The sequence below is a fragment of the Balaenoptera musculus genome, chromosome 10 (assembly GCF_009873245.2).
Source record: "Balaenoptera musculus isolate JJ_BM4_2016_0621 chromosome 10, mBalMus1.pri.v3, whole genome shotgun sequence".
NCBI classification, from domain to species: domain Eukaryota; kingdom Metazoa; phylum Chordata; class Mammalia; order Artiodactyla; family Balaenopteridae; genus Balaenoptera; species Balaenoptera musculus.
The window spans coordinates 99,058,342-99,073,568 of NC_045794.1; the positions used below are offsets into that span (position 1 = coordinate 99,058,342).

Here is a 15,227-nt window from a genome sequence, read left to right on the forward strand (position 1 = left end):
GATATATTCAGGATTTCTATTTGTCCTGCCTATTCTGCTGCTTCTTGCCTTCTTTGGGGTTGATACCATTTTTATCATTTCATTTTTGTGCCTCTATAAGTTTGGGAGTTATACACTCCATTTTTAAACTTGTAGTAATTGCTCTGGAAGTTACAACCAGCATAATTTTCAAAGACTCAAGTTAATCAGAACTTTCATCTTCCGACTGGACAATGTAACAACTCCAGAACATTTAACTCCAGTCCTTCCTCTCAATTTGTATATTACTACTATCATGTGTTCTAATTCTATCCTATTTTTAAATTCCAGAAGGCATCAGTATTCCCTACAGTCATGAGTGTGTCCTGTACTTGCCAGGTGTTCAGCCATCTTCCCTCGGCATCCCTTCTTGCATCATCTCAAACCTTCCACCTGGGATCACTTTCCTTCTACCTAAAGTATACCCTTAGAGTTTCTCTTCCTGGGCCTGTTGGGGGCCAAATCCATTTTTGTTTGAGAATGTCTTTACTTCAATATTTAAAATAGTGAAAGATATTTTCTTTAGATACACGATTCTAGGGTGGCAGTGATTTTCTTCCAACACATCGTAGTTTGTAATCCACTCTTCACCTGGCTTCCATTGTTACAACTCAGAAGTCGCTTTTGTGTAAATGTTGTCCTTTGGCTGCCTTGAAGATCTCTTGGTCTTTGGGGTTCTGCCCCCACCCGTTTTAAATCCTTTTTGAGATTTGCCTTCTTGAATCTGCAGGGTAGCACTTTTCATCAGTTCTGGAAAATCCTCAGCCATTGTTTCTTTGGCTATTACCTGTCCCATCCCTCACTACTCTCTTTACAGAGCTCCAATTACATCTTTTATGTCTCTGCTACATTCTGGCTAATGTTTTCTGACCGATCTTCCAGTTCACTTATTTCTTTAGCTGTGTCTAATACGTTTATTAAATTCATTGAGTTTTAAATTGCTATTATGAGATATAACCTTTATGCAGAAAAGTACATACAGTACATATGCATAGTTTACTTACAATTAAGGCAAACACCTGTTTAACAATTACTCAAATCAAGAATTAAAGCCAAACCAAAGAGGCCCCCATTTGCCCTTCTCCAATCATAATATTTCCTCTCCTCCTAGCACTTAAGATATCATTTACTTTTATTTTGTTATAATTTTACCACCTAGGTATGTATCCCTAAACAATACAATTCAGTTCGCCTGGTTTTGAACTTCACGTATGAACAGAAGCATTCGTATGTTTCTTCCTCCTTCACTAGATATTATGTCTGCGAGAGTCATTCAGGTTGCTGGCCGTACGTGTCGTTTGTTGGTTGGCGTTGCTGTTTTTCCATCCACTTATTCAACAAATATATATTAAGCACCCACTATGTGCCAAACATGGTCCTAGGGGCTTGGGATACGTCCATAAATAAAACTGATAAAGTTGCCTGCCCTCGTGGAGCTCACGTTCTAGAATGAGAAAATCACATTTGTGTGTTAACCTCATGGGTGTGAGCCGAGTGACCTACAGCTTTGTTTGGGGGAGAAGCACTGCGGACACTGGGGAACCACCAGTCAAAAGCCCGAAGACGGGAGCTACAAGAAGGGGACGCAGTGGAGAAACAGGAGAGCAGCAGAGCGCCTGTCGGGGAGCCCAGCCAGATCCCAGAGGGCCTCGTGGGTACCGGGTACCGTAGGATCACCTGCCTTCTGCCGTTTAGCGTATCTTTCATGATTTCCTTTAGTCAAGATCTGTAGGAGGTAAACTGTCTCCGTTTTTGTCTGAAATGTCTGTATGTCACCCTCCGTCTTTATTTTTTAAAATGTTCCTCAGTGACTTCTATCATGTCTTTAATCTTCAGAAATTCAAAGAAGCCGTCCAAACTGAATTGACCTTTAGAGGCACAGAAATTCAAGATGTTATGCAGAAGGCTTCTTTTCTTTTGTTTGAATCGGATCCTTTACTGGAGTTCCTTTAGCTGCTTGTTTCTTTGTAGCAAACAATTTTTCCCCTCCAAATCCTGCTTCTCTTGGCCAAAAGCCTTCTTTCCTCCTTTTTTCTCAACCTACCCAGGCTACCTGCCTAGAGTCAACTTCACATCTGCTCTGTTGATGGATGTTCTACCGCTGTTGTTTGCTTTATCCACTTGAATTTGTGGTACCTGGCCTGGCCAAGGAATGTTGCAATACATGGTCCTGTGAATGAATGTTTTTTTCAGCATTGTCAGAGCAATAATAGATCTACTTAGAAACTTTGTAGGAGGAGGGAGGGAGGACATGAAGCCCCAGAAACTTGGACAAATAAAGCTGGTTACGGTCATCAGGTAACCAAGGGAAGATTTTTTTTCTTTTTTTTTTTATAAATTTATTTATTTTTTTATTTATTTATGGCTGTGTTGGGTCTTCATTTCTGTGTGAGGGCTTTCTCTAGTTGCGGCGAGCGGGGGCCACTCTTCATCGCGGTGCGTGGCCCTCTCACTGTCGCGGCCTCTCTTGTTGCAGAGCACAGGCTCCAGATGCGCAGGCTCAGTAATTGTGGCTCACGGGCCCAGTTGCTCCGTGGCATGTGGGATCTTCCCGGACCAGGGCTCGAACCCGTGTCCCCTGCATTGGCAGGCAGATTCTCAACAACTGCGCCACCAGGGAAGCCCCCCAAGGGAAGATTTTAGAATAGAAAAAGAGAGCAAAAACTCAATTATCAGATTTGAGACTTGAGGGCAAAGTACATGGTCACAAAATGGCTAATAAGTCAGGGAGAGGAGGGAAACAGGGCATCAGTCTGAATCTGACGCAGTCCACAGTCTCCTCTTTATGTGTATTGTTTTTTTAACTTATTAGAATAAGATCCATGCAGTTTCTTTCTTCTTTTACACACTCTTCCATAGTTCAGTTGGCCCTACATGTTGATGTCTGAAATGTGACATTACACAGGAAGGTCGGTTGTGTTCTACCTCATGTCTAAGCCGTAGTGAACGATAAGTTTTCACAGGTGACAGCTAGTTGTAATATATGCCACGTATGGCTAAAGGTTGATATTTGAATGAAGGAAATATTGATGCTGAATTAAAGAAACTGGATGTAAGTACAGGGAAAAATTCTTTGATTCTTGTTGCTTTGCCTTATAAACAATGCATTGACACCCTGCACATATTTGTGAATGAATTTTGCTTCAACATAATTCTCAGGCTCTTCAGTAAGTTCTTCAGAACTCCGTCGTGAATCTTTCTGTATGGTGCTCAGAAAGCTTTCAAAATCTTCTGCTAAGATCTGTTTCGATTGCTTTGTATGTGGAAGGCTGTAGTTATTCTTCAGGGAGGTAGCATTGTGCTGAGTGCCACACGGATTATTGAAGCGGGAAACACTTTTGGTCCATAAGCAGAAATGTTCGACATGTCCATCAGAAGCAAATCTCAAAGGTTCAATTTACTCATTTTAAATAGAATAACTCCTTGGATGCTTCTGAAGGGTTATTGATGATACTGCCATTATTACAGATGATGTGAGGTCATCCATGGCAGATGCAAGAGCAGTTCCACATTTTGTCCTTACCAGCTCTCATACACTCAGAGGCACAGACTTCTTGATATCATTCCAGGTCCTAAATGTTTTCTGATGCAAAATATCCTCTTTAATCTTCATGTTGCTTCCAACTTAATCAACCACCATAGGACATTCAGTAACTTCCTCATATTAGACAGTTCTGGTGAGGCTGAGATGGCCAGGACAGAACAGACGGCATACCTTTTCTGTGTTGTGTTCACTCTATGTTGTCAAGGGCATCAAGTTTTGGCTGATACAAAATATGACCTCTTGAACCATATTTCCAGAAGGGAAGTGCTGTGACCACAATAATAAGTCCCCCCACCACCAATTCAGGGAATTTGAGCTGAAAATCTGTCAATGTCCTAAGATTTAGCCCAAGTCTAATGATCGGCTAATTCAATGCACAGGCTGCCTCATTTTCATACAAGTCAGTGTGAAGAGAGTATACAAGATCTAGGTGAAAAGTAACCTTGAACACCATAGGCAAAGGTGCCAGATGTGTCTTCCTTTTCCAAATACTCTGATACCAGTGGATGAGCAGATACCATGGCAAGAAGAGGAGAGGGTCCCAGGGGTTCCCACAGAAAAAGTTCTCATCCTCATTCTTACAAACATAGTATAAAATTCTAGGATGGCAAATATTTTAGCTTCAGTGCATTGAAGACATTTTCCCACAATCTCATACCTTTCATTGTCCCTGTTGAGACATCAGTGTCAGTCTAACTGTCACTCCTCTGAAGTCAATTCCCTTTTTCTTCTCACTGCCTTTAATATTTTCTCTTTGATGTTGATGTTCTGCTGTTTTACTGTGATATGTCTAGATAAGCATTCCTTTTTATTTATCTGGCTTGAGATTCTAAGCCATTACCTTTTCAAATATAATCTCTGTCCTACTCTTTCTCTTACATATCTGGAAATCCAGTAAGAAGTATTGTTGGGCCTTCTCTTCCCACCTCCCATGTCTCTTATACCTGTTCTCCATGTTTGGTATCTCTCTCTCTTTCTGTGCTGCATTCTGGATAATATCTTCAGATCTATTTTCCACTCCACTAATGCTCTTTTCAGCTGTGTTGAATCCACTGTTTTCACCCATCCACTGAATTTTATTCTATAATGACTGTATCTTTCAATACCAAGAGTTCCATTTTGTACTTCTTCAATTGCCTCTTGTTTTGCACTCATATATTGAATCCATTCTTTCACTTCTTTAAAGATATTAAAACACTACTTTTAGATTCTGTATCTGATAGTTCCAATATCCCAAGTGTTTGGAGATCTGATTCCACTGGATATGATTTCCATTTGTTTGTGGTCCTCATTCTTTGTCTCTTCATATGTTTTCAAGGTTTTTTTGTGTGACACTTTATCTGTGGTTTTCTTTAAGGGCTATGTTGTAGATGTATTCCTCCACAGAAGGGCACACCCAGTCCAGGACCAGTTTTAAGTAAATTCCTAGCCTGAGACTTTTCAGACCACACAGGTAGCATTATTTTAGACACAGATTTTCATGAATTGACTTGTGATTACAACTTTTCCCCTATTCACCCAATGCCAGTGTTGAAACTGGTAGGTTTCCTTGTGCCCTTCTGTGATGCAGGTTTATATTTTGTAGATTATCCTTACAAGAGGGTATAGGGGTCCCAACTGTGCCTATACTGGTCTTCTCTTAGGTTTCTCCACCTTGGGCAGACCCTGCAGGTTTTGACTCTTGTCCCCTTCACTCCAAATAGCCAACAAAACTGAAACACAAATTCACCAAGATTTGGCCAATACCTTCAGGGTAAAAACTGGCTTTACAGAAACCTCCCTTCTCTGGATTCCAATTTTTACTGCATGTTTAGCCTCTGAGAATTACCTTCTTGCCAGCTCAGTAATGTATTACAATATTTTACCTTTTATCCATCATTTTAGTTGTTTTTAGTGGAAGTGTTTTTCATGGAGGTAGCCTACCATAGTACTAGAAAGAGAAGTTTCTACTCACTATAATTCGTGGTCTTCAACAATAAAGAGAATTTAGCTTCATGTGTAAGTCAGAAATCTTTCAAATTTAGTTTAAATATTTAGTCTTTTATGTTTAAGGAAGTAACTTATGATACTTTTCATCTCAAATTATTAGACTGAAGTTTCACAATTAAACAAAAGCAAAAAAGAACCCTCCTGCTCGTAGCTTTTCCAACTGCTGAGTTTTTCAGCAAAGAATATTCAAACTAGATTACTTATTCCACAAATGTGGATGGTTTTAAGTCAAGAGCATGAATACAGAGCCTATAAAATGACCAGTGGTCCTTCTGAATGAGCCTGGAAGTTATCCTAGTTCACCACTTATGGAACATCAACTGATCAGAGCACAAAGAAGTCCCACATCGTGGAGCGGATAATCCCTTGTCATTCTTGTTGGAGCTGCTGCACTAATTCTTTTATTTTTTTAATTGTGGTAACAAAAAACCACGTAAGTTACCATCTTAACCATTTTTAATATACAGCTCAGTAATGTTAACATATTCACACTGTTGTACAACAGATCTCTGGGACTTGCTCACCTTACAAAACTGAAACTCTACACCCAGTGAACATCAACTCCCCCTCCCTGCTCCACACTGCTGCACTAAGTCTTACACCTCAGCTGCATCCAGGATGGATGCAATCACGAAAGCTGTAATACCAAAATTTGCTAATATTTCAGAACCAAATTTAATTATCTTATAATTGTTTACACAATTCCTGAGAAAATGAAGCTTACCCATTTAGAGTCAGATAATCTGAGTAAATAATTTTTTTTACTACAACAATATTTCCTACATCATACACTAGAATCAAAGAACTTTACAGCTGATAGAGACATTAAAGTTCAGACTTTAGCTCTCTCGTTTTTGCACATAAAGCAAATGAGCTTCATGCTCATGCTACAATTATGAAATACAGAGGAGATCATACAAAGATCTTTTTTAAAATATTTCATTTCTAGCTACCAAAATATGATCACTATCCAATGAAAGACATTAAAAATGTATAAAAACAAACAAATTTAAAATTTGGCATCTTAATACTTCTACTTCAAAGTTTAAATTCCTTATTTCCAGGGAATTCCCTGGCGGTCCAGTGGTTAGGACTCAGCGCTTTCACTGCCGGGGCCCGGGTTCAATCCCTGGTCGGGGCACTAAGATCCCGCAAGCCATGGCACAGCCAAAAAAAAAAATTTAAATTCCTTATTTCCAAATCTGAAATGCGTTGCATATGAAATATGTTAGTCTGGTTTTAATTTGCTATGTTTCCATTTTTAATACAATATTCTTTTTCTTATTCTGAAATATATCCCACTTAGACATTAGAATCTTCTCTAAATAAAATTTTTGACTGAGGATTATATCTGTTGACATGATTAGCTCTAATGACCTTGTGTCCTATTTCTTATCGTTTCAAGTTTCACATTTGCATATGAGGAAAAAAAAACTTACCTCTTTATAACATTTATATTCAGGTCAATTCCACCAAATCTGGACAGGAATACAAGGTACGGAATGGCACCAGAGCTGGTGAGGGGGATCTACGTCCAAACAAGAAGAATAACAGCCATTAGGGAATTCAGATCCAAGCAGTGGACAGCACAGCAGGTTTCATGATGTAAGGCAGGATATTCTTAGTGGGATGGGCATCCCAGTAACATTCACAGCTATTCAATCCAGGTGTCTGAGTTGACATGCACCCTCAGCAAACTAAGCACAAGCAGCATGAATGCCAGAATGCCAGTCTGTCTCAGTTAAAAGCCAACAAGTTGTCTACAAAATTATCTAAAATCTAGGTCTATCTAAAAGATAAAGTAAAATTAAGAGAAATATATTCTAATATATAGTTTATATATGCATATGTATTTTATATATGTGTATACGTATAAATATATATATATATATATATTTCCCAAAAGTCTGAGGCCACAGCACAATTTACCCTCTCAGTGTCATGTGCACTTACTGTACATTCATATAATTTTAAGGTAGAAAAAAATCATTTTCAAATCTAAAATTCTATAAAGGACATCATTGGGTCAAGTGGGTTACTATGGACTGTAGGTTAAATTAAAGTATTATTATCTCAATGTTTAGTTTACCGAAGTTGTTAACTGTACTGTGATTATGTAAGAGAACAGTTCTTATTCTTAAGGAAATACACACTGAAGTATTTAGAATTAAAGAACCATTAATATAAGCAACATCCTCTTAAACGGTTCAGAAAATAATTATGTACACATTGTGTATTTCATATATATTGCTTGCATATATATATGAATGAAAGATCACAGGAGAAGCAAACGAGGCTAAATGTTCACAACTGTCAAATCTGGGTAAAGGGTATGTGGCTACTGTTTGCCACTCTTATCCTTACAAATTTTCTGGAGGTTTGAAATTACTTTTAAATAAAAAGTCAAATTTTTTTAAAAGTGAAAATAATTATTTCCCCCAAAAAAGCATTATGAAATTAAAATTAACATAAGTATATAATCAATATAAATATATTTTATTAAGCTTCATGCAAATATACAAAGTACAATTTCCCATACAGCTGAATGGCTCCCATACATCTGAGTGGCTCCCAAGCCTATACAACCAAGTCTGATATGTACTTAGCCCTTAAAGTTCCAGCCTCAAAGCCTAGCATGGTTATCTCAGTCTTCCCCAAAGGACAAATTTCTCCTTGCTATTTAAAACATGTATAACTAGGAAATGGGCCCAGAGGGAGAGTGGCTCACAGGGTGGGCCTTTGTGAAGCCTTTTCCTGGAAAGGACACCCAGGACTGGGATTTCTGATAGGGCATTTTTTAGTAGATATAATTTGGGTAGACACTTCAAAGGTTCCCTAGTTTTACAGAAGAAGGGCAAGGACAGATTAAACGTGCAGTTTCCCAGACTGGATGCCCTCCTGGTCTTGGTAGTGATAAGAGTTAACATGGAAGGGAAGAAACTTACATTTGCAGAGCTCATACTTTATAAATGGGTACAGGCACTGCTCTTGGTTTTAACTCATTTAGCCCCAAACTACCTTCTGAGGAGGTTGAAATTTTCCACATTTCACAGAGCAGACCTCCCTGCATGGCACTGCCATTAAGTCATTTAGTCACAGAAATCTGTGACTCCAGAGCCCAAGTTCATCTCACTGCACTAACCACCCTGCCTTAAAATCCATCAGTCTATTGAAGCTGGGACTTCCCTGGTAGCACAGTGGTTAAGAATCCACCTGCCAATGCAGGAGACACGGGTTCGATCCCTGGTCCAGGAAGATCCCACATGCCGTGGAGCAACTAAGCCTGTGCATCACAACTACTGAGCCTGCGCTCTAGAGCCTGCGAGCCACATACTGAGCCCGCATGCTGCAACTACTGAAGCCCGTGCGTCTAGAGCCCGTGCTCTGAAACAAGAGAAGCCACCGCAATGAGAAGTCTGCTCACCGCAATGAAGAGTAGCCCCCGCTCGCCACAACTAGAGAAAGCCTGCGCACAGCAACGAAGACCCAACGCAGCCAAAAATAAATAATAAATAAATAAAATTTTTAAAAAATCTATTGAAGCTTTTGTCACATTTCATATTGCTACTTATGGTCTAATGCAAATTCTAATGTGGCAGATACACATTTGCAATGACTGGTCTCCAAAACTAAGCGCTTAGACAACCCAAATCGCCTCTCCAGTATTTGCTATTCTGGCAAAAATGTTGGAGAATCAAAACCGTCCACTGATGAATCACTGAAAGCAATTCTTAGACTGGGGCTGGGGGAGTGTAGTTTGTAAATCCACATCCAGTATGTTGATAAGTACCTTCAAAGACTTCTCTTTCCCCAACCCAGCACAACCACCAGGACCAGAAGGGAACTTAGTTTTCCTTCTCTGGAATCTATTTACCAATTCAACTTCTTTTAAAATGTTTATATTAATATTCAGAGACTGAAGCCACATTTTAAAAAAATTTGTATTACTATTAATGAAACTAAGGTATAGGGCAGGTTACAAGCAATCCCTCCTCATCACTCTTGCCCTGATCAATCATCAAAACTCCCTGACGTTCAAACATTCTTGACATGGTTCTTGAAATAAAATTAAAGCTAAAGTAAATTCACTATAACTGGAAAATTCTTTTCTAATTTTAAGGGTGAGATTCCCATGAAATATTTTACCTGTTTTATATATTTCCAGTTAGGCTTATATTAACTATTAAAAAAGAAAGTTTGTATCACCACATGGATTAGTCATTAAAAGGTCTAGAAAAGGGACACACACTGTGAACTCCAGGGATTAAGAAGAGAAGCCCTGCCCTTCATTCCCAATGAACTTGGCCTCCTGAAAAGGCACCACACTCCAGTCTCCTTGGTTTATACAGGAGGGTCACAGGAGCTCAAGGTTCTAGAAAAACGTCCTGATTATAAGATAGACTATCAGAACCTGTTTTTTAAAGTCTCTGAAGTTCTACAGTTCTCAGTGACTTCTTTTAAAAACAGATGTAGCTTTTAAAAAACGGATACACATTTCACATTTTCTGTACTTTTCCTCTTCTTGCATAGCTGATTAGCTTGGGAAGGCTGTCAAAATTTTAAATTAAGATTAGATCATGAATATAGGGAGACAGCAGCAGGAAATAATATTTTAACTTTCCATTTGGTATAAAGAAAGGAACAGTTAAATCAAGGTTATGAGGAAACTGATGTGATATTTGTGAGGACAAAGGTTCTTTAAAAGCAAGAGAACATTACCATATGACACAGCAATTCCACTCCTAGGTATGTACCCGAGAGAAGTGAAAACATATGTCCACATAAAAATTTGTACATGAAATTTCACAGCAGCATTGTTCACAAAAGCCAAAATGTGTAAATTACCCAAAGATCCATCAACTGATGAAAAAGTGTGGTGTATCCATGCAGTGGAATATTATTCAGCCATAATGAGGAAAGAAATACTGATTCATGCTATAACACGGATGTTTAGCATAACTAAACATTATGCTTAGTGAAAGAAGCCAGTCACAAAAGATCATATATTGTATTATTGCATTTTATGAACTGTCCAGAATAGGCAATCTATTGTGACTTAAGGTATCAATAGATTAATGGATGTCTGGGATTAATTAATTAATTAATTAATGTCCCCTGGGGAAGGGGAGTGGGGAGTGACTGCTAATGAATACAAAGTTTCTTTTGGGGGTGATAAAATGTTCTGGAATTAGATGGTGGTGATGGTTGCACAACTCTGTGAATATATGAAAAACCAGGAACTTGTCCATTTTTAAATGGTGAATTTTATGATACGTAAATTATATATTAATAAAGCTTTTATTTAAAATGCAGGTACAATAAAAGGTGATACATAAAAGAATCAATATACACTATTTGTGAAATGCTGGAAGTGAATAAAGCGGAAACATTTTTTAAAAGAAGAAGAGAAAAGCTCTTCGTCTTTCCTCCCCTTCCCTCCTTCCATGTCTGTTCCCTCACAATTCAGTCCTACAGTCACTAGATGGGGCAGACAAAAGTGGCGTCTGCAACATGGGGGAACCGTGGTCCAGAGCACGGTCGGAGGAAGAGGGCATCCACCTGGGGGTGGAGGTGCTGGACATGGGAGATGAGTCACATGCCAGGGAGGCTGATCAAATAAGTGAATATACTCAGAACACAGAAGCCAAGTGGCTCATTGTCTGAAACGGTAGTTACAAATATAGAAAGTGAGAAAATTACAATGAACCCTGAGGTACTGGGTTAGAATTGGTGGTATTGGTGTGAACTCATGGTTTTCAATATATAGATTGATATAGAAATACATGTAGATGTAAATGTATGTAAATGTATATATATGTCTATATATGGAATATATCCTCTAGGGCTCTGCCCACTTAGAGGGCCTGGAGCAATGAGCAGCTCTGGTATACTCAGATCCCAGATTCTGGATACCCTGTTCCATTAAAAGGAACCAGAGCTCTTTGGAGAAATGGATGATTCTGGGACCGAGGCAAGGGAAGTACAGATGAGTTTATAATATCTTGTATCAGAAAGTAAGGAAGTGCTCAAAGAATGATGGGGACATGTCAAAAGGACACAGAAACCAGCATGAAGGGGCTCCTACTGGCTATATTGGAGACAACTGAAACATCAAAATAAATAATGAAAGTAATGGATCATAACCCACTTAATAAAACAGGAAATCTTGAGTCCCTGCAAACGTATAAACAATAAATGAATACATGAAAGTCTGGTGAGGAATGGCATATCTACATAGTTTCAAAGTTTCTCCCACAAAATGCTTATTAATTGCAAAGTAGATAAAGAGCACTCCACCATGAAAAAGACAGATGGGTCTGATAGATTCCACCTTAATCAAGTGACTGCAGTGAACATCAGCAGTAATGCGACAGACTGAAATCACCTGTAAGCTCATAAAAGCGTTGAGAAGAGCACAGCATCATTTCTGTGACATTCCTGCCAAAGATGCAAGCCTGAATCTAGTCGTCAGGAAACATCCGATAACTCAAGTCAGGGACACTCTACAAAATAACAGGTCTGCAATCTTCAAAGTGTTATGGTCCTCAAGACTAAGGAAAGACTGAAGAAGTGTTCTAGGCTACAGGAGACTTGCCAAATGCACTGCATGATTGTGACCTGGGGCCTGGGGCTGAGACGGCTGACATGAGTTGACATTACTGCCCTTACCATGATGGCTGGATTGCGGGTGTATAGGACAGGGCTCTGGTTTTAAGGAAACATACACTGAAATATTTGAGGTAATGCAGCAGCTTACCCCCAAATGGCTTACGAAAGAGAAAATTGTTCTTTGCACTATACTTCCAACTTGTGACTTTGTGATTGCTTTTTTAAAAACAATAAAGCAGAAGAAGTTCTGGCAGAGAAAGCTCTCAAAAGACTAACCTCCCACAGACAACATCCATAAACTCTGTCGAAATACAAAAAATAACTCTCTAAAGGTTCTGAAGAGTGAAAGAAAGCAGGCAGATTTTGGAGGAACTTAAAACTTTAGAAGAAGGGACAAGTACGGAGGGAGTTTCCTGTTCTCAGTGGCTTTGAACCTAAGATCAGGCCACAGTCAGTGCCCAGCACAAAGCAGGTAAACCCCGCCCCCTAAAAAAACCCACTGTCTTTCTGGCCTGAAGAGCCAGCACACTGAACCCAAAGCAACCACAACCATCAAAAATGTGAGAGGAACCCGAAAGAGGAGGAGCACCGCTTTCTGTGTACACACTCTGTCCACATTTCCAGCTGGCACATGAACCGAGTGTGTGTAGGTCAGGCTCAAGAGTCCCAGCAAAAGACCAACAAGCTGAATCAAGATACGAACGACTGCCCACTGCAGGTGAGAGAGAATTTGCAAGTTAACTGCCTGTCAAAGCAAAAGTATCAAAAGTCTCGGAGGAATATAACAGAATCCAGAGTCTCCACAGCACAGCATTCGTGACGTTTAGCACTGCACTGTTTAATGAACAGCCAGAGCCGTATGTGACTCCTGAGCACTGTAAACGTGGCTAGGGTAACTGATGAACTGAACTGTTTGTTAAATTTAATGGTAATTAATTTAAATTCTAAAATTAACTCCGCTCTGGGAAAACTTTTAAGTTTGGAATGACTGGGTATATGAATCTAATATTTCAACAGCAAATTTTATGAAATCTAAATATAGATAAAGTATTTCCAATGGAAATTTAGTGTCAGCGTTGAGGTCTTCTGTAAGTGTAAAGTACATACCAGGCTCTGTAGACTTAGTACACAGAAAAGAATGTAAAATATCTTATTACCAATTTTAAATAGTGATTACATGTTGAAATGAGATAATATTTTGGATATATTTATTTGGTCAAATAAAAATATTATTAAAATTAATTTCACCTATTTCTTTTTATTTTTGTAATGTAGCTGCTAGAAAATTTAAAATTATTTATGTGACTCACATTATATTTCTATTGAATAGCACTAGTCTGGGATATTATCCAAATATGCTCAAAAATGAAGAACCAGGGCTTCCCTGGTGGCGCAGTGGTTGAGAATCTGCCTGCCAATGCAGGGGACACGGGTTCGAGCCCTGGTCTGGGAGGATCCCACATGCCGCGGAGCAACTAGGCCCGTGAGCCACAATTACTGAGCCTGCACATCTGGAGCCTGTGCTCCCCAACAAGAGAGGCCACGACAGTGAAAGGCCCACGCACCGCGATGAAGAGTGGTCCCCACTTGCCGCAACTAGAGAAAGCCCTCGCACAGAAACGAAGACCTAACACAGCCATAAATTAAATAAATAAATAAATAATTAATTAAAAAAAAAAAAATGAAGAACCAGAGAAATGTGACCCTTCTCAAAAAAAAAAAAAAAATCAAAGCAGGCCAACCCTGAGATGATCCAGATGTTAGAATTACCAGATAAGGACTTTTAAGCGGCTATTTTAACTACGCTCAACCTAGTCAAAAGAAATATGCTCATAATTGAAAGAAAAACCAAGAAATCTAAGCAGATAAATAGAAATTATAAAAAAGAACCAAATGAAAATTCTAGAACTGAAAAATACAATGTCTAAAATTAAAAATTCACTGAATGGACTTCATAGCAGAATGGAGATGCTAAGAGTCAGTGAGTTTGAAGACACATCAATGGAAATTATGCAATCTGAAAGATAGACAGGAAAAATATTTTATAAAATGAACAGAGCCTCGGGGGTCTGGAGGACAATACCAAAATGTCTGAGAGAGCAGAGGAAGAGGTAGAAAAAAATATTTGAAGAAATAATAGCTGAAAACTGTCTGATTACTCTGCATTGGGTTGAGCATACAGTAGACGCTCAATAACCATTTCAGGTAAGAACAAACGCAAATACTAAGTTTCAAAATACATGTTGATCAAATACTCTGTATATGGAAGCCTTAAAAAATAAACTAATATGATTATAATAGTGCTACACACAAAATATGACCCAAGCACATGATAATTGTCCCACACCTGCCAGAATTTAATTGAATTGTGACAAACAAAACTGTATTTGGGACAGTGGGGGAAAGCCAGACGAGCTTACATGCTCCTGTAATATACTGCATCCCCTCCTCCATACTGGGTGATTCTGAGTCTTTTCCGCACTGTACCTGAGCCAGCACATCTTGAAACTGTTCTCTCGTGAGAGGCAGCAGGAAGGTTGTGATGACTCTTCGCAGTTCATTCTTTGTCACCGTCATGTTGTTACTGATGTCGAGCAGGTGAAAGGCTTTCTTCAACTCATCTCCTTTATCAGTAATTTTTTGAAATAAAATCCGTTTAACATCTAAGGACGACAGTATTGGATTTGCAACAGCTGTGGCTGTAAAAGAGAGACAGCTATTTATTAAACGCTCTTAAAGCTAAGACAATAAAAAGCATTTCACTGTGTACTAGAATCCAACAAACTTCTAAACAGTATTCCTTCTACAATATCTAGGTTTACAAGTAGATGACCCGCAATGGCAAATCTGCAGTCATTTGTTGCACCTCTGAAATTTACATTTCAATCAATATAAAATAATAGTAATAACATTAGAAAAAAAAAAGCAAAGATAATCTTCCCTATAAAGGACCTATGTCACTACAAGTGAAAAACATGGATATTGAAATAAAACTTAGTTAAGAATCAGTTTTATCTCAAATAAATCTTCAAAATATCATATTCACTTTTCATCCCCTTGCCAATTT

General features: G+C 38.8%; 1 protein-coding gene across 1 annotated transcript in view; it reads right to left on the reverse strand.

Annotated features, from left to right (window-relative positions):
• Positions 1–15,227, reverse strand: part of EFCAB6 (EF-hand calcium binding domain 6) — a 256,527-nt gene that overhangs the window by 200,980 nt on the left and 40,320 nt on the right. Inside the window, exons 4-5 of the mRNA XM_036864665.1 lie at positions 14,648–14,859; positions 6,991–7,079 (exon numbers count right to left, since the gene is read on the reverse strand). Coding sequence (XP_036720560.1) covers positions 6,991–7,079; positions 14,648–14,859 — 301 coding nt within the window. The remainder of the gene's footprint in view (positions 1–6,990; positions 7,080–14,647; positions 14,860–15,227) is intronic.